This window comes from Tachypleus tridentatus, chromosome 7 (assembly GCF_004210375.1).
Source record: "Tachypleus tridentatus isolate NWPU-2018 chromosome 7, ASM421037v1, whole genome shotgun sequence".
In the NCBI taxonomy this organism is placed as follows: Eukaryota; Metazoa; Arthropoda; class Merostomata; order Xiphosura; family Limulidae; genus Tachypleus; species Tachypleus tridentatus.
In genome coordinates this window covers 193710750-193731341 of record NC_134831.1, presented here as the reverse complement: position 1 = coordinate 193731341, position 20592 = coordinate 193710750, and the positions used below count along the sequence as shown (strand labels likewise).

The following is a 20592-nucleotide window of genomic DNA, read 5'->3' as shown; positions in this document are numbered from 1 at the left end:
TCTAGGACTTGCATAGGACCTCAACCTGGAGTTTCGCCGCACAGTACAGTAGACTCAACACCTATCTTCGGCTTTAACAAATTATGTTTCGACAGTAACAATGGCGAAGGTATCCAATATAAAGCGTCATTATGAGTCGAAGCATAAAGATTTCCACAACGTTGTCGGTGATGAACGAACAGCTCGAATTGAATCTCTGCGGCGGTCGCTGAATTACCAGCAGTACGTTTTCTTAAAGCAGTCAGCAGATTTAGGTGCAGCATGTGAGGTCAGTTACGATATTTCGTTGATGATAGCGAAATCTGGCCACCCGTTCACTGATGGTGATTTTTGTCAAGCAATGTATGATTACTGCATCGGAAAAGTTGTGTCCGGAAGCAGTTCGCAAGCTACAGACGGTGGCTTTGAATCTTAAGACAGTTCAACGAAGAATTTCACACCTCTCAGCAGACGTAACAAGGCAGCTTACAAATAAAGCAGCCAACTTTGTCTACTTCTCTTTGGCAGCAGACGAGTCGACTGACATCATCAGTTCAACAGCACAGCTGCTAGTCTTTCTTCGTGGTGTGTCATTATCGTTTGATATCACAGAGGAACTAATCGGCATGGGTTCCATGAAGGGTCAGACAACTGGGTCTGCTCTATTCGAGGAGACAGTACAACTGTGTAGTAGTGTTTCATTGGATTTCACGAAACTGGTAAGTGTGAAAACTGATGGAGCACCAGCCATGACCGGAGAAAGTAGCGGGTTGGTAGCACTGTTGATGAAGCATCGAGGAAAGCAGAACAGACAGTTGGTGAAGTTGCACTGTATTATTCATCAACAGAACCTGTGCAGTAAAGAACTTCAGGCACTGATGGCATTAGTGACGAAAACCATTAATTTCATCAAATCAGGAGGGCTCAATCACCGTCAGTTTCGAAGTCTTCTTTAAGAAATTGATCCAGACTATGGTGACCTTGTGTATCATTGTGAAGTACGTTGGCTGAGTCGAGGGAAGATGCTCAGAAGATTCTGGGAGTTGATTGATGAGGTGATAGAATTCCTCAGAAGTAAGAATAAAGGCACAGAAGTGATTTCCATGATTCATCCAGCATGGCAAGCTGATTTGACCTTTCTGGTCGATATGACACAGCACTTGAATGATCTGAATTTGAAGTTGCAAGGCAAAAATCAGCTTGACTGTCAGTTTTCAAATCACGTCTCAGCTTTCAGAACAAAGTTGCAGTTGTTCCGACAGCAAGCAGCATCAGGCAATTTCGTGCACTTTCCCACTTTTCAGTCACAGCTACAGAAGACATTGACACATAAGTTTATGTTGGGAAGCTAGATACCTTGATTCAGTCCTTCAACTCACGGTTTCATGACTTTGACCAATGTAGTTTGTTGATGAAACTTTTTGCTGATCCGTTCAGTGTGTCAGTGGATGACTTGTCAGCAGAATATCAGCTCGAACTTACTGATCTCCAGGCATCTGATGAACCGCTTGCTATTTACCGAGAAAACAGTTTGCTTGACTTCTACAAAACGTTGCCTGATACATTTGCTAATCTGAAAGAGAACGCACTTGTCCACACCAGCATCTTTGGCAGCACGTACTGCTGTGAACAGGCTTTCTCGCATATGAAACTGAACAAAAACAACACTCGCAATCAGCTGACTGATAATTATCTGGAAGCAGTCTTGAGTCTTTCAACGTCAAACATCAAGCCGGTTACTTCTAAGCTCGTAGATGACATGCAGCACTATCCATCGCACTGATTTTGTGACAGTTGACGTATCATAACATTTCTTAGAATAATGTGCAACCTCTTTGATGTAATTGTTATTTGTGTGTTCTAAAATGTGATGTCCATCTTGTGTGAAACAATTGTGGGACGATTTTAATCTTCACTTTTTTTGTGGCCCCCAACGGTTACGAGAAGTCTGTTTGTAGCCCCTGACTCAAAAAGTTTGTGCACCACTGGTTTATATTATCATAAGAATGGGCGAAAACCAATGGAATTGATTCAAGTGGTCATTTTAAAGCAACAACCGTTACAAAGTCGCGACGTGAACAATGCAGCTTAGCCTAACTAATCACTAGGAAGGCTCATCTGCAATAGCTTGTAAGTGATCTAATTCGCGACACAAAACCTTTTACTTGTTGTTGTTGTCAAAACCCGGTAACTATAGCAGTGTGAATACGATAGCGAAAAGTGGCTTATTTAAAAATTATTGATTGTAGTAACTGCGCATGACTGACTGTATTGGCTATGGTCATTATCTGCGAGAAAATAGCATCCTAAAATCAGGAGAAACAGTTATTCTACTGTTGTGAACATTTAGGATTCTGTTCAGCACTTCTTTCCTATACTTAGTTAATTATCAAAGATAAAACTTTAATCCATTCTAAGTTGAGCCTAATTATATTTGTATGAGATAAGAAGTATGTAGTATTTAAAATTTTGGAATTAATTTTTGTTTAACATTGAGCTATCGTGATTGAAATTTTACTATTACACTTAATATATAAAGATAAACCTTGATATATATGTATATTTTATGAAGATTTAGAATTTTCGAGATTTAAAAATCTATCAGCATCTGTTTAACTACATTCTTGATCTGCCGCAGGCTAATTGCAGAGGTCAAGAAAAATGAAAAGAGGAATGTAACTTCTTTGCAAGTTTGTTACTGGGACTATGAAGTGAATGAAGAATTTGTAAGATATTCTAAAACTGTTGGTTTTAAGAAACATTTTAGGTTTTGGACAAAAGCCGAGTATTCGGTGATTAAAGGCGATGGACGATGTAAAGCGACATCTAAAGTTTACTTTTTTAACTAAACTTTGCGGGTAATAAACATTTAATCAAAATATTAGTATTCAAAATGATTATCTATTAATAAAAATGACAGGTTAATTGAAAGATATTTTATTGTTAAAATGTAAATCGTGATCTTGAGGGTGGACAATCTAAAGCGCCATTTAAAGTTTATTTTATTAACTAACCTTCCCTGGCGACAAACATTTCGCCAAAATATTAGTATTTAATATTATTATCTGTTAATAAAAATACAGATAATTTTTGAATAAGCTGGCCTTTTAGGAAGCTATAATCACATTAAAAATAATTTTCAGTTTTATTTTATAACTGTAATGGCGTAAACCAGTAATCTGAGAAATATTCTTTAATTATATGAAACACGTTTTCTTCATCATTTTAAAATGGTTGCATTCAATAGCAATAGCATAATTTCTATTATCTTCTGTAGGTTTGTGTTTTAATGCATGAATTTTTTACCAAATTACTTTTAATTCCCCATTTTCTTCAACAACATGTGTTTGATTAATAAATATTCCTTGGTTACAGTTCAAAACTGTAAAAGTGAGCAACACACAATCAACGTTTGACTGTGTCCGACTGATTCTTGACGACATCCATCAGCAGGTGACATTAACTGAAAGTTTATAATATTGTTTTCAGTTTTTCATTTAATTGTGTGCGTGACGTTAATTTTGTGTGCGAACAAATGTGCTTAACATGCTGATAAAATGGGCGTATTTCTTTGGTTTTTCAAGACTGTCCTTTCACACCCACCCTTTGTTTTTCAAGAAATTATCTTAGAGTTCTTTAAATGTTGGCCTATACTATGGCATCTTATTTCATATGTTAAGCACACTCTTTGAAAACTGTCTTGTGTCCTGGTTTTTGAATAAATTTGGTATTAACCAGAATATCATATTTTGTTACTAGTTGGCAAAAACTAGTAACAAAATTTTTCTTGTGTCCTGTTAATAATATTCACAATATAGTGCAAAAATTCAGCGCCCTCTATCCAATAAACTTAAATACCATCACCCTTTATCTTTGCTTTCCATGTAAGATGGTTTTTGTGTTCCTATAATCAACTTAACAGTCTGAATTCTTTTCAATAAGTCATGCTTTCTTAGATAGATAACAAAATTACTTACAGTATTTTCCAACTGAAGCCTACCTTGTGATGTGGAAAGAGAGAGATAATTACCTCTTTCTACATGTGATCAACATGTTTATAAATGCGATCTAAAATTCTGTTGGCATTTACTACTAGCAAAAAGCATTACATCACTAATCTAGTATCCATCCCAATGTTGCAACTTTAGGATCAAGTTTATGCAGAATAAAGAAAAAACAACAAAGGTGTCCAATGCATGAAAAATACCTAAACTTCAATAATAGCAAAATAATACTTAAGTTAAAATCTTATTTCAGGACTGGTAACCTGAAGGTGGTAAGATCGAACATGTCCAACTTTTCAGCTGTGGGAATGTTACAATCAACTTGACAATTTGTTGGCAAAAGGTATCTAGAGCTTGTGGTGGGTGGTGATGACTAACTGCCTTTCCTTTAGCCTTCCACCTCAAAATTACTAGCGGACATAGTAAATAGCTCTCGAGTAGCTATGCGCGAAAATCAACAGCCAAACAAGCGATTTCAAGTTTCTCTGTCGCGGAACCCAAAAAAATACGTCCTTTATTCTCAGTATGAGCCAAAATACTTCATCTAGTTTTATAAAACTTTTGGTAAAGATGAAATTTGATTAGTAGTAGTTATATGTTTAAGTAAATTACTATTTAAAAACAAATACGTTAATGGACAATAGTGTAACATCCTTTTTAACACACAAATTACTTTTAAAGTAGAAATTATAGGACAACAAAATTTTCGTGATTACGAGAAACCCACTTGAAGTAAAAATGTATCTTAAGACAGCAGGTATGTGTATTAAAGTAAAGTAGGGAACAACGATTCAACCTTCTTAGGTCATCTTAAGGTCAACAAAGAGAGAGTTTGCAACTGACCGTTGCCGGACACGTCTTACGGACGGACGGGACTGTGAACCGGGTACAGGATTGTAGGGAGCGTTGCAGTTAGATGTTAGGTTATTAGTTAATGTAGGTATAAAGGTGTTCCTTCATATTGGTTTTAGTTGCTGTATAAGTGGGGCTTCTTTGATTTTGCGTTTGTTTAGATTTGTTTTCCTACAAAGAATCTGGGTGTTTTCTATGGTTATGTTGTGTTTATTTGAAATGCAGTACTTAAAAACGTGTGAAGGTGTGTTTTTTGAAACTAGTTTCAATTTTTCTACTTGTTTCTCCAATATAGAAGTCATACCAGTTGTTGCATTGTATTTAAGAAATAATATTGGTGTTACATTTTTCAGTGTAGTTTTTACATTGTATGGAATTTAGTTTTGTATGTGATTTTTGAATAAAATCATTGTTTACTGGAATGTTATGTTTTGCTGCGAGTTTTTTCTAAATGTTGGTTATTTTTTCGCTATACCAGTATAGTGGTGGATGTAAGACTGAATTGACCACTTGAGATTCAATCTGTGTCTTAAAAATGTTGGTTAGAACTGGTGACATGGGATTGCTCATATTTAGGCCATTTATTTATATGTAGTTTTGGTCATTGAACATAAAGTTAGTTTTGGTGGTGGTGAATTCTATAAGGGTTGCTAATTGGTTGCTGGGGATATGTATCAATGGGTTGGGGTCTTTGATATAAAGTTTTAAACTATCTTGCAAGCTTCAGTTGTTGGGACTTCAATGAAGAGGGAGTCTACAACAAAACTATCCATTAAGGCTTTATGATTTAGATGATTAAGAATAAGTTTAAAGTTAAAAGAATCTTTGAAAAAGGAGCTGGCTGGCATTACATATTTAGAAAATGTCCATGCTGTATATTTACTGAGGTTGTAGTTAAATGATTCTAAGTCGTAGTGGGCTATCTGGTTTGTGAGGTTTGTAGGTGCTGTATAGTTGTGGTATGTGTGATTTGGTCCTGCATAGGTAAAAATAAAAGTTTTCTGAGATTGTGTTGATTTTTTTCATTTGTAGTAGTATTTTGTTTAGTTAGTTTTCATGTGTTTTAGTTGAATTTATGTGTATTGGTTTAAATTTGTTTGTACCTGATAATACATTCAAAAAATGAACATCTAAATTTATGTTCATTATAATTATAACATTACCTTTATCTGCTTTTAGAATTTTGATGTTATTGTTTTGTTTTTGACTATTTATAGAATTAATATATTTTTGTCATGTTTTTTGTGAAATTATGTTGATTTTTGTGTGTGTTTTCTTATAGCAAAGCCACAACGGGCTATCTGCTGAGTACACCGAGAATTGAAACCCTGATTTTAGCATTTTAAATACATAGACTTTCTGCTGTACTCATGGGGGGACAATGGTTTTATATGAAAATTCTTTGAAAAAGGTGTTAAAGATACTGTTTTGAAGTGTTTTGGGGAAATAGATGTTTTTAGTTCTACCTGGAAAGATAGGTTGTTGGTTGTCAATGGAATTGTTGTTGAAGTTGTCTTCTTTCTGGTGGTTGTTTTCCATTGTTTTGTTGGTGATTTTGGTTTAAGTAGAATGGATTACCAGTCTTCTAGCTAGGTCCAGCCAACATTTTTTATGACATAGATTGAACTTTAAGCGATCAATTCAGCTTTACACCCACCACTATACTTGTACAGGTATGTTGATGATACAATTGCTGGATTCATATCTACAGAACACACACTTTTTTTCAACCACATTAACCCCATACACCCTAACATTAAGTTCATTTATGAACAGGAAAAAACTAACCAAATAGCATTTCTTAACCTCAAGATCAGTAGAACTGATACACAGTTCAAAACAGAAATTCACAGAAAAATTGCCATACTGGATCATACATTCCCTGAGACTCGGCACATGAAACAAAATAAAGACTCAACATATTGAGAAACCAAATAAACACAGCCACAAAACTATGTTCACCTAATAAAATTAATGATGAAATCAACCAAATAAAACTACACTTCATCAACATTGACAAATTTTCTTTGGAAACCATTGGGAAATATATACATACACACCTGAACCAACAACAAACAATAATAAATTGAAAGAAGCAACAAACTATCAAAACGTAACACTGCTGCATACCACATGTTCCTGACATCAGTAAACAATAACCAATTTTTGGAAAACTTGTAACAAAACACAACATTCCAGTAAACACCAAATTTATTCAAAAACTAGGTACAAAACTAAAGTCCACACCATGTAAAAACTACTGACAAACACAAAATCAATATTTTTTCTAAAATACAATGCAACAACTGCTTCAACTTCTATACTAGAGAAACAAGCAGAAAAATGGAAACCAGATTCAAAGAACACAAAAAAATACCTTCACAGGTTTTTGAACACTGAAAATCAAGTAAACACAACATAACCATAGAAAATACCTAAATAATACGAAGTAAGAAAACAAATGCAAAATCAAAGGAGCCCAACTTGTACAACAGTTAAAACCAAACTTAAACCAGTATGAAGGAAAACCTTTTTACATATACTAATTAATAATCTAACATCTTACTGGAATGCTCCTAGAATCCTGTACCCATTTATAATTTTGTCCTAAGATGTGCTTGGCAATGGTCAGTTGTAAACTCTCTCTTTGTTAACCTAAAGATGACCTAAGAAGGTGGAAGCATTGTTCTCTAGTTTATTTTAATACTGATACCAGCTGTCTTGAGATATGAAACTGATGATTTTTATTCATTTGTTGTTTTTATATTTTTCTCCAGAAATGCTGATATAAACAGTTTTTCTGGTCAAAATTATTTTTTTTCTCTTGTTTTTGTACTAATTAAAGCATGAATTTTTTAGTACTCAAGCATAGAAGACTATCAGTTGTGGGTGAAAACCAGAAAAGAAGAGACTCCTTACCCTTTATTAGGTATGACTGAGAGATTTTTTTCAAAACTAGAATAATTTAAGTTTTTTATAATTTGTTACAGTCTATGCTGCAATATTTAAATTTGTAACTTCACTGATCCCCCTCACACTCCATCTGGAACATAAAGGATTACCACTGCCCTTAGGGTCATATACTAACCTTATAGAAACAACATGGTTTAGATTTTACTACTAAGAAAATTATGGTGTAGTTTAGAAACTGCTTTCGTGGTACCATATGTTGAATGGAATTTCTAAGGTACATGTTAATTATATTTTTAAAACTAAAAAATTGGTATTGTTGTTATTAAAAGCATTATTTTCTTTTGTCTCACAAATAAAACAACCTTTTAATTTTGTATATAGCTGATGAAGTCTTGTAAAACTTGTGGTACTTTTTCTTTATTACATTAGGTCACGAGTTTCCCTTCTATATTAAGATGAACTTCGTTCGTGGATTGTTGCAGCAATCAAACTTTGACTTGCAGAACTTCAGCGTCAGTTCAGATACAAAGTGTATTTTCATTTTACGTCAGTGTTCCACAGATGATGTAGCATCTTTCACTGGTGAGTCTTCAACTATTATGTAGTGTGTGTTTTATCATTGCTTGTACACCTGCCTATTTCTTTATTTCATTGACTTCGTTGATTGATAATCAGAATAGTTTACTATTTGTGAATTCCACTAGGCTCGCCTTATCAAATTTTTTTCATATACAGGGTAAGCAGAAAATTTGTTTATAATAGACTAAAATCCTTATTGCTGAGTGGTCAACGTTTTAGACATATGAACGTTATTGGTTCTGAATGCCACTGACAATGCTTATTTTTATTAGTTACAGTGATTTTAATCAGTGTTTTGCATTTTAAAGTTTTATTATGCCTTAGATACATTTGTTTCTTATTCCCAAAAACATGGTGGCATATTACAAGAAAGTGTATAATGTGAATAAAAAACAACAACATAACTGATACAAGTTTTAAACAACAGACAATAATTTAATGTTTCCTCTAGATCCTACAGGTAAGAAGAAAAGGCCAAGAAGACCAACATTGATGGGATGGCCTTTCAAACGTAACTCTAGTAAACAAGAAAATTCTAATGGCAACTTGTCCTCTGCACCATCGTCTTCAGTATTTGCAAAATCTATCTCAAAACTCTGGGAAGATGACAATTTGCCTAAACCTGTGATGGTAAGTAGAAACTAGGAATTCAACAATGTACCAAACTATGTGATGGTTAGTTAAAACTGGGAAGACAATAATGTACCAAATTTTGTGATGGTTAGTTAAGACTGGGAAGACCATAATGTACCAAACTTTGTGATGGTTAGTTAAGACTGGGAAGACAATAATGTACCAAACTTTGTGATGGTTGGTTAAGACTGGGAAGACAATAATGATGTACCAAACTTTGTGATGGTTAGTTAAGACTGGGAAGACAGTAATTACGTACCGAACTTTGTGATGGTTAGTCAAGACTGGAAAGACAGTAATTACGTACCGAACTTTGTGATGGTTAGTCAAGACTGGAAAGACAGTAATTACGTACCGAACTTTGTGATGGCTAGTCAAGACTGGAAAGACAGTAATTACGTACCGAACTTTGTGATGGTTAGTAAAGACTGGAAAGACAGTAATTACGTACCGAACTTTGTGATGGTTAGTCAAGACTGGAAAGACAGTAATTACGTACCGAACTTTGTGATGGCTAGTCAAGACTGGGAAGACAGTAATTACGTACCGAACTTTGTGATGGCTAGTCAAGACTGGGAAGACCGTAATTACGTACCGAACTTTGTGATGGCTAGTCAAGACTGGGAAGACTGTAATTATGTACCAAACTTTGTGATGGCTAGTCAAGACTGGGAAGACCGTAATTACGTACCGAACTTTGTGATGGCTAGTCAAGACTGGGAAGACCGTAATTACGTACCGAACTTTGTGATGGCTAGTCAAGACTGGGAAGACCGTAATTACGTGCCGAACTTTGTGATGGCTAGTTAAGACTGGGAAGACCGTAATTACGTGCCGAACTTTGTGATGGCTAGTCAAGACTGGGAAGACCGTAATTACGTGCCAAACTTTGTGATGGCTAGTTAAGATTGGGAAGACCGTAATTACGTGCTGAACTTTGTGATGGCTAGTTAAGACTGGGAAGACCGTAATTATGTGCTGAACTTTGTGATGGCTAGTTAATATTGGGAAGACCATAATTATGTGCTGAACTTTGTGATGGTTAGTTAAGATTGGGAAGACAATAATTATGTACCAAACTTTGTGATGGTTAGTTAAGACTGGGAAAACAGTAATATACCGAACTTTATGTGATGGTTAGTTAATAAGATAAAAGTTTGGTAGTTTGCATAAAGACGTGTCTATTCATTCTGTTGACATTTAATTTTAACAGATTTATGATACAAATGTGAGATTATATGCTAATGTTTTGTTCAAAGAGCTTAAAATACTTTATCTTTCTTGCTGTTGGTTTGTAAATGATGTATGTATGAACTCTTAATTCAGTTGTTCTATTGGTCAGATTTATGAGAAACTTGTACCACTTTGTACGATGCCAACTCATTCTTCTTGTACACACTTAAAATCACTTCAAATATTAATTTAACGCTCCATTAGTGACTGAAACTTTTTCTCTATACTGTGTAGATTTGGTTCTTTATGAAACGAGGCAATAAAAATGAAACATCTTTCATCTGATCTAACTTGCTAGCCAGTTTTGCTGTTTGAACTATTGCCTTTCAATCACAAGAGGGACTTAAATTTTCGATTGAACAGATATAAAACTATAGGCTTCTAATCAATTTATCAAACATCCTGAATCCAATCAGGTGATGGAAGTCAAGCACACATTGCTGGAATGTTTTCAGAAAAAGAGGTATCTGAAATGCATAACATATCTAGGTCTGATATAGCAAGGCTCATATCAGACTCTAAAATTCAAAACAGGTTACAAATATAAGACTTAATTTTGTGTAAACTTTTATCACCTGAGTTAAAGGACATAATCCCTTAAACAGTGTTAATAATGATTGTTTTAATTACCCAGACTGTAGCCCTGTTACTACAGTTGTCATGAATTCTGTATTAAACAATGCAAGGTTAGTTGTTTGTGTGTATATCTATCTATCTACTCATCTGATAGTAATAAAGCCCATAATTTTCCTCTTCCAGGCAATTCTGACCCAATTGTACAGAAAAGGGCCATACACTGTTGGCATTTTCCGAAAGTCTGCTAATACCCGGATGTGCAAAGAACTAAAAATAAAACTGGAAGCTAATCCTGACTTTGATTTTAAAAATGTTCCAGTCGTGATGCTAGCTGCCCTTTTCAAGGTTGGTTTATGTCACCATTCTGTTTATATATATAAAACCAAACACTGTGTTTCAAAAATAAATAGTAAATCTTAAAGTAGAACCTTCTACGATATGAACTATATAGTTTAATACATTTGGCACTGTAAAGTTAGTAAGATACCTTCACTTAACTCTCATTCAGAATGACTGAGATGTAGGAAATAAAGTAGCTGATATTTGTCTTAACTTATTTGGTGTGTTGAAGCAGTGAACTAAACTAATGTTACCATACTAGTAATTCTGTGCAACTTACACACCACCTGATATTATTTTACTGGTTTTTTGTAATTTATATAGTTAATTTTCTAGTGGTTTTGTGTGATGTATATATTTATTGTTCTAGTGGTTTTGTGTAATTTACATACTTATTTTTTTAATCTAGTAAATATCGTATTTTGAAATAATTTCTTTTTGTATAATAAGTGTGATTTGTTTTTATTAATTATGAAAATGGTGCAATATCAGATTTTATAGGTGTTTGGGTTTCAAACTGGGGAGATTCATCTTAGAGCATTCATGTAATGATTAACCTTTTATAATAACTTGGTATACAAAAAAAATCTTGTGAAGGTGTTTGCAGTCATAGAATTCTTCTACTGTTGATTTTAAAATTTTCATTTTGTGGCAAAATTTCTGTGTGCTCATATATAACTCTGTAAATATGATATTTTATACAAAATGAATTTTCCACCTTATCTGTGCTTCATTTTGTTTTTTGCCAATGGAAGATTTTAGTATAGACCTACGTGTAATTACAGGAATTCTTGCGAAGTCTACCAGACTGTATTTTGAGTTCCAGTATGTATAATGAGTGGCTAGAAGTCATCAACTGCACTGATGAATGGGATAAAAGAAATAAAGCTATGGAGTATGTGTTGTATTTACAACATAAATTATTCTTTTTCTTCCTAGAATGTTGCCTGAAGAATAAAATGTATTTAAACTAATATCCATTTTCAGTCATTTGAATAGGTAAATAATAATAATAATAATAAAGTATGATATGCATCAAACACTTTAATATGGTGGTGTCATCTATTGAATATATGTATAAACATTTTGAATACAATTAGATTAATTTCAATTGTAATGCAAATTTAAAAATCATACCATACAACAAACAGCCTGTTTAATGTATATTTTAGTTTAATTTTTACGTTATTAAAATATTTATATATATTTTGTATTAAAAATTAACTTTTATTGTTTTCAGACTTCTCAAACAAATATCCTCAGCTAATATGAAACTTCTTGAACATTTTTTGTGTGTCTTGTGGCACATTTCTCAACACTCTGTGATCAACAAGATGTCACCAGAAAACCTTGCTGTATGTGTCGGCCCTAGTATGTTGTACCTTTCCACTTCTAATAGACAGCAGTCTATGCTTCAGCCTGAGGTTAGTTGAAAACAAAATTACTGGTTAGCACAGTGTAAGGTCAGTTACAAATTCAGCTATTTGAAAACTAAGCTATTGGTCAGTACAGCCTCAGGTCAGTTACAAACTCACTTGTTTTGCCTTCAAAACAAAACTATTAATTAGAAACATAACATTTAAACTTGTTTAAAGAGAGTTTAAAAACTTGTACCTTCTGTTGAACTAAGACCATGTGCCAATTTAACTGATAGCTTGTTATTACATTTTAAATTTGTTTTATTAAAGTGTCTATTAGTGATGAAATGAATTCAAGAACAACATTGAGTTGGTATTTAACCTAACTTTTTACAAGTGTGTATTTCTTCAGGATTTGTAATGGTCAGGTTAGTTCATTTTGTTACTTGGCTGAATAAAAACTATTGATACTGAAATAAACTTTTGACGTGCATTCAATCCCTGGGTCCTTTCTAGGTTTCCAAACAAGTACCAAAAATTGTTGCTTATCTCATAAGCCAGTTCCCAGACTTATTTGGTAAAGAGTGCATGCAGCTCTTTGATGGAGTCTTGGATAAAGACCCTCTTCAGAAGAACTTTGCAGCAGAAGAGCAGTTCTTTGGTGAATTCTTGGACAAAGACATCCTCAGGCATGACTCTGGGGCAGAAGAATCTGATAGCCTTCACAGTCAACAAGAAATAGGAGGTAATAAATTACTTGAATTTGTTGCAATGCTAAATAGTTACGATATATTTAAACCTGTTCACTGTATAAAAACATAAACTGATTACTGAAAGCAGGTTTTATAGATCTTGTATGTTGAATGATTTGTTAATACCAACAGGTGTCACTATTAACTAATTCAATTTCTTGTACTACCTAATTGAAAGATACACCTCTTGTAATTTATCTCCTCAGTATCAATATCTGTACATGGTGAAGGGAAATTTCTGGATTTTCAGTTTACCTCCTCTGGGATCTGAACACCCATTCACGTGTTTGCCATGTGCAGCAACTCTTGAAGGAGAGGAGAGGATCTAGGTAGTCAAGTGATCCAACCCCATTAAATCACTTTGATCTTGAATTCATGTAGATGGTGGACTCCCCAGGGATAATTGGCTGATCCTATTGGGCTAGGGTCAACTGAGTACCAGTGTTAGGCATTCTCAACAGTGCTGTGGACATTATATCTGATGCTGATGTTTGGGCACAGTGCTTACCAAATCCTGCTATTGCTGAAGAGTTTGGCACTGTAGTGTGTCTCCTCATAGGGCTCCATGGTGGGTGGGGTCAGTGGGCACTGAATCTTTCTCTCTTTATCATGGATTCCCCAAACATTGTAAAAAATAAAATTGTGAACAAAACATCTTATTGGTAAATGACCACACATAGATGACACTGTTACAAAATCACCATCACATTCAGAACTTATCTCAGGACTTTTAATTTTCCACTCTATCAGACAAATCCTTGGAGCACATGTCGTCCTTTTTTCATGCAAAAGGGAATAGAAGGGTTTTCTGGCTCTCCCACTTTTATTAAGAAGCTATGTTCTGGGAACATCTTGGTGGAAACATCTACCCCAAGATATCCTCCTGAATCCTAAGGTCATTGGGGATATACCCAATGAGGTTACTTCCTCTAATACTCTGAAGTCCTCTGGAGGAGTGATTCTTGAGAAGAGTTTGAAAGACATCCCTGAGTTGGAGATTGTTGCTGGTTTATCCAGCCAAGATATTGCTGCTGTGCACCATATCTCCACTTGCAAGAACAGAGTTATGCAGCCAGCCAGTATTTTATTTTTAGCATTTACATCGCCATGTCTGCCTGCCTGCCTCTCTAGTAGGTTACCTAAACCATAAATTTCAGCTGTACATTCAAGGGCATCATGTTGTGGTTCTTTGATTTATGGTGGTAAAGACCATGATGCTTACGAGTTTAAACTGGAACTGCACTGAATTATCTATAGTGGTTCTCACCCCTCTTACTTTCATTTTTGCTCTAGATGGGTGGAAGAGAAAGAGGTGCAGCATTTGGAAACCATTTAAAAACATTCTTTTCCTCAAGGCTTGGAAGCCAACTCCTCAGACATGTGCTGCTACACTGCATTCCACTGCTATAGTGGGAATGCTGACAGATTTTCTGTGCTTCCAACAGAGTCATTTTTCAAGCATGTGATGAGCATTTTGCTCTCTATGGTTAAGCAAGTTGCAAAGTCAACATCTACTATTGTTTCTGACCTCATCATGCTTTCAGTTACTGCCTGGGTTTACTTCCTTTGGCCGTGACTTCTGGCATCTTCTCTGGTCTACCTCATTTGGCTCCAAGATGTCGAATGATAATTTGTTAACACCCTTAGTCAGTAGACAAAGAACTGCACACTCAAACCAGGGTAGAATCCATGGAAGTCAATAGACCTCCTTCAAATAAAGACAAATAGTATGGTTATAAACCAGAGGATACTCTACCCAGTTCTCCTAGACATAAATGAAAGTGGTCATTTTGATATTGTGGAACTGTCGATGTTTTTGTTCTAATCTGGATTGTATTAAGGCCTTGATTGATTTCTGTCATCCTGTGTGTCTTTCCTTACCGGAAACATTTCTGAAACCTGCCAATATGATCACCTTTTGGCAGTTTTCTTTATACCAGCATGACAGATTGTATAATGGATGATGCATGAAGGAATGACACTGCTGGACAACCAGCACATGCCTCCCTGTCTTTACAGCTCCATATATCATTGGATGGTGATGCCATTCTTGTTTCCTTGAGTTGCACTATCACTATTTGTTCTCTCTACCTGTCTCCCAGAGAGACTTATCATCAATCAGACCTTAAAGCTCTTGTTGAACATTTGATGTGTCCCTTTTTAAATCTGGTAGACTTTAATGGGCACAATCCTCTCTGATGGGGCAGGTTAGTCCATAGAGCATATGCTCTTGGATCCCAACCTTTCTCTCTTCAATACTGCTTCTCATACTTATTTTCATGCACTTAATCAGTATTTTACTGCCATTGATCTTTCTATTGCTCCCCTTTACTTCTCACTCACTTTGACTCATGGGGTAATGATTGATGCCACCTGACCTGCATTGATATCCAACATTTTTGAACCATGTTGCTTTCCAGCAGGTAAGACAACAAAGCCAGAAAGAATCCTGGATGAAGTTCACAACTATAATCTCATCCATCACCATTTTGAAATCATATGGGACAAGATTCAGAAGGTCAATGGGCAGTATACTTCCATCCCCTTTCGATATTGCCCTTTGATAGTCTGGAAGTTGCTGATGTCCAGATATAGCATATACTCTTGTCAAGAAATTTTCTCATGCATTTAGCACTTCTGTTTTGTCTCCCATCTTTATAGCCATAAAGTCTTCAGCAGAGCAATCACTTCTTTCCTTTTGGGCCAAATGTCTCTATGACTGTAGTTGCTCATTTATGTTGATTTGACCTGATGATGTTCACTATGAGATGCTGCACCATCTCTCTCCTGCCTCTCTTGCTATTCTTCTGGTTGTTTTTAACTGGATTTGGCAGAAGAATGTTTTTCATGATGCTTAGGAAGGATCTTTTCTAACTATCATCCAATTGCTTGAAGAGCTGTCTCTGTAAGGTTGTAGAGAGAATGGTTAATGCTTGTTTTGTTCAGTTCCTTAAATCAAACAACCTTCCAGTGTGGGTTCTGACAACAAACAGCATCCTACCATGAACCACCTGATTTGACTTGAAATGTCGAACAGGGAAGCCTTTTTCAAACAACATCATCTTGTTTCCATGTTAAATGACCTTGAAAAGGCTTATGACACTACATTGAGGTATGGCATTTTATCTCTGTCATTTGCAAATTTCTTTAGTTGGTTCTTCAAAGCTTCAGTCCATACCACAGCATCCAACCTGGGATTGTGTCTTCCTTCCACAGTAGGATATACTCTTTCAGAATAGATGATCTCCCATTCTTCCTTCTGTTTTTTGTGTCCAGGCACAGCTAGCTGAATTGGGTCTGTTCTTAGATGATGTTGCTGTCTCTTCTGGTCAGCCCATCCCATCATGGCTTATTACAATCCCCACATTGACTCCCAATTTGTAGTACTGGCTCTAGAATTGCTTCACATTAGTTTTCACTCTGTTTTTGTCAATATTCAAAACATACTGACTCATTTCTCTTTATCTTCCATTTCTATCCTTTTTTTTTCTGGATACCAGGCCATGTCAGTATTCATTGGAACTAGCTTGCTGACACTGCACTAAATCTGTCTGCTCTGGTGCTATCACTGCCATGCCTACTCCACATGTATACATGAACTAAGGTTCAGCTCTGCACCAGTTGGCAGTAGACTTGGAGTAAGCAATGTTATAACAAGCTTTCCCCAAATCACACTATCTGTTGGTCTTTGCCCATCTTGTTTATGTAAGGATCAGAAGGAGGAGGTTGTCTTGGGAAGACTATGCAATGATCACAGTTTATTAACTCATCATTTTCTATTATCTGGGACTGCTTCTTATGATGTATGCTAGGTTTTTTTTCACTAAAATAAATATCAACTCAAGTCACAATAGCCTGCATTTTACTGTTGTGCTGCTGTTATGACTGTGAAGGACGGTATCTCATTAGACATGTTTTATCCACAGGTTTACTCCTGATACTACTCAATGTCCACCTTACTCATATTTCAAAAATTAAGGGCCATTGGCCTTTTTGATTCTATTTGAGTTTTTAGCCTGGTTTTTGAACTGTAAGTTTTACTTGATTCATTTTTATATTTTATGACTATTTTACGTTTTAGTTTTTTTGTTGTTTTTTTTACTGGTTGTTTGGCACAGATAGCATAGGTGTTTTGTGCCAATAAATGCCAAATAACCAAACGAAACTTATTATTTCTAGCATAAAAGCATTATATTAATTTCTCTCATGTGCTAACTGAAAATGGTTCATTGATCAGTTCAAAGATGTAAAATAAATTATATGTTTGGTAGTTCTGTAGTTATTAACTCTGTAATAACTGTTTAAAGGTCAGATCAGAAATAAGATTCTTTCTTAGAGAGTAGTTCTCTGCTACAAACAACCTAAAAGCATTAAATTATTAGGAAAAGCATGAAATAACAGACATAATTTCAGCTTGATGAATGTTTTTAAGTTGTATTTAAGTTGCCAAATATTAATTCCCTGTAATATGACAACAGTATCTTGTGTTGAGGAAACATTTAATTACTCACTTATACCCATGACTTTAAGAAATTTATATATGTCATTGATAAATGTAATATCTGTCTACTCTTGGGAACATTACAGAATATCATTCCATTTGGCTCACGGAATCTTTTAATTGTTAAGCGCTTATGATGTATGCTAGGTTTTTTTCACCAAAATAAATATCAACACACGTATTTGCTTTACACAGTCGCTGTATTACCTTTTTTGTACATCTGTCATAATCCTTCTATTTACTTTCTGTAGGATGTCGTCAAGATGACTCTTCCATTGACAGCTTAGAGAGGGAACTCCTTGAAGGAAACAAGATAATAACTGAGCTTCCAAGTAAAAATCAGATATCACTGACAAATCTTAGTCGAGATTCAGGTCTAACACTTAGCGACACACAGCTTTACACACCTGAAGATGAGGACGAGTGTGAAGAACCCAGAAAATCTATTCAGAACAACAATCAGATAATTAAGAGTACACCCAACTTGGATTTAGTTGGTATTGAAGCCAGCAATCATCCAACAAAGAACACAGAGGCAAGCATTGATGGAACATGTAACAAAGTTATGGGAAAACGCGGACAGGTCCAAGTAGGTTGTTATCCAGAAAGTACAATGTCATCTCCTTTACAAAATCAGAACAAGAGTGGCTTCCAGACCAGATCTTGCCAAAGACATAATGTGCATCTTCCAATTCATTATTCACGATCTTATAGTTTTGGTGCTGGAGATACATTTCTATACTGCTTACTGAATCCATTGTTTGATGAAGCTGCTACAGAAGTTGAAAGGAATGTTCATTCAGATGGACCACAGCTGTCTTCCACAAAAATTAGTAACTTGTACCCTGTGCCTTTGTTGAGACGTACTGCTTCCGAGGACAGTTTATCCCATATCCACTGTAATCAACCATCCATTCTTACTCCTCCTGCATATGGGATTACTCGTCAAAAATTTCTCACTGGTTTAGAATTAGACCAAAATGACTATAACATTTCCTTTAAAAAGAATGGTGACAACTACCCTTGCTCAGACACTGAACATTGGTCTAACAGGTGTGCAACAGAAGCACCCACAGACAACAACTATGTTGATTCAAAATGTAAAACTCTGCTGTGCTCGGACAAAATAGATTCCAAACCTTTCTGGAAATCCACTCCATCATTGACAATGACTGATGAAACAGACAACTCCCAAAACAGAGATTTGGATGGAGAAGAATTGAGCTTATTTTCTGCAACAGAATTTTATAATGGTTATCACAATTCTTCTAATATCAGTCATACATATAACCCTTCCTCAAAACTTAGCCATGAGACTCCGGTTTCAGTGGAAGAAAAGGGATCTAAGGGCTCATTAACGTCTGTCAACTCTGCCATATCTAGTGGATCTGGAGACTTGTTTTACTCCCAATCATCTCGAATATCAAACAGAACTTTAAAAACACAACGCTCAGAACCTCTGCCAGAAAAATCTTTAATGATGGATTGGCTCTCCACTTACCAGGAAACTTTATCACAGAGACCTAGAGGCTCAAGTTTTCCTCATCAACAGTATGATCGATCATCTTTGGGCTCCGGAGTAAACAAGCCATATAAGGACACAACACACTCTTGCAAGGAGGGATCTAGAATTCTGGAGAAAACCTGTTTATCTTTTCCAGCCAATATACCACCTACTCCCCCTCCCACTCCACCCAAACCTCAGAAAACAACCGTTCACTTAGAAACACACAGAATTATGCAATCAGATGAACATCAAGCCATGGAGATTAATACAGGTAAAGATAATATTCTTTCTGGATTAAGATGGAGACCTCCTGAAGACTGGAGAAAAGAGATTAGCTGGAGTGTAGCTGAGTTAAGGGATTATTTTGATAAGAGATTCTCACGACATTCAGACTACATGAATCAGTCTCAGAAACAAAATGAACCACCATTTCAGTCACATCTTCCTAACTCCTCAACTAAATATGATGAAGACTGTATAACTGTAGTAAGAGTAAGGGGTAGTGGAAGAACAGACCCTTTGGTAACTGTACGAAAAAGAACTGATTTAGATACTACTTGTAGTAGTAGCAGTAGAAATAGCTTGGAGGGCAAAGAATCTTACGTTTGAGAGAGAGAATTACAGGAAGAAAGTAAGAACTGTGTGTCTAAGATAACAGTTATGTAAACACTACATTGCATGAAGACTTTGTATAGTTGTATATCTTTTAAGCTTCAGCAAATTATATACGAACAACTGAAAAACATTAGATAAACTAGTGGTAATCAAAGGGCTGAAAATTTATTTGTTGCAAATAGATGTTCATTGTATATAACATCATTCAAACTCGATGAAATATTAGCAATATTTTTATTATTAAAGTGCCTTTAGAAAAACTTAAGATAATTTTTGTACTTTCAATAAAAATTGTTTACTTTTAGAAAATCAGATGTGTGACTTCTTAAAATCGTACTATGTCGGTTTGCTTTAACAGCTATGGTCGGAGAAAAATGCAGGTTATTTTTTTTTTATATTTATATTTTTTTTGAAAGAAAATGCCATCTGGTGGCTCAGCGGTAAGAGTGAAGGCTTATAAGGCTAAACACCGAGTTTGCACATCCATAGTGGGCAAAGCACAGATGGCCCATTATGCAGTTTTCTGATTGACTAAACAAATTGAGAACTTTCGATTTTAATTCTGTAAGATGTCATTGCCATGTGTTTTAATCTTTTGGGTGGAAACTGTCTATTATTCTACCACCAGGTTTGCTAATAAACTTGTTTGTTTGTTTTGGAATTTCGCACAAAGCTACTCGAGGGCTATCTGTGCTAGCCGTCCCTAATTTAGTAGTGTAAGACTAGAGGGAAGGCAGCTAGTCATCACCAC

The 20592-nt window shown here is 35.4% G+C and overlaps 1 protein-coding gene across 13 annotated transcripts in view; it reads left to right on the top strand.

Annotated features, from left to right (window-relative positions):
- LOC143257602 (uncharacterized) overlaps window positions 1-20150 on the top strand; it is a 117656-nt gene extending 97506 nt beyond the window's left edge. For 12 of the 13 annotated variants that reach the window (XM_076516565.1, XM_076516567.1, XM_076516566.1 and 9 more), the window contains 10 exons: window positions 2618-2705; window positions 3355-3432; window positions 7695-7764; window positions 8178-8330; window positions 8779-8957; window positions 10953-11114; window positions 11894-12003; window positions 12349-12532; window positions 12983-13211; window positions 17971-20150. In XM_076516565.1, coding sequence (XP_076372680.1) covers window positions 2618-2705; window positions 3355-3432; window positions 7695-7764; window positions 8178-8330; window positions 8779-8957; window positions 10953-11114; window positions 11894-12003; window positions 12349-12532; window positions 12983-13211; window positions 17971-19835 — 3118 coding nt within the window. In that variant the 3' untranslated portion in view covers window positions 19836-20150. The remainder of the gene's footprint in view (window positions 1-2617; window positions 2706-3354; window positions 3433-7694; window positions 7765-8177; window positions 8331-8778; window positions 8958-10952; window positions 11115-11893; window positions 12004-12348; window positions 12533-12982; window positions 13212-17970) is intronic. The other variant, XM_076516568.1, reaches the window with a different exon arrangement.
- The last annotated feature ends 442 nt before the right edge of the window (window positions 20151-20592 follow it).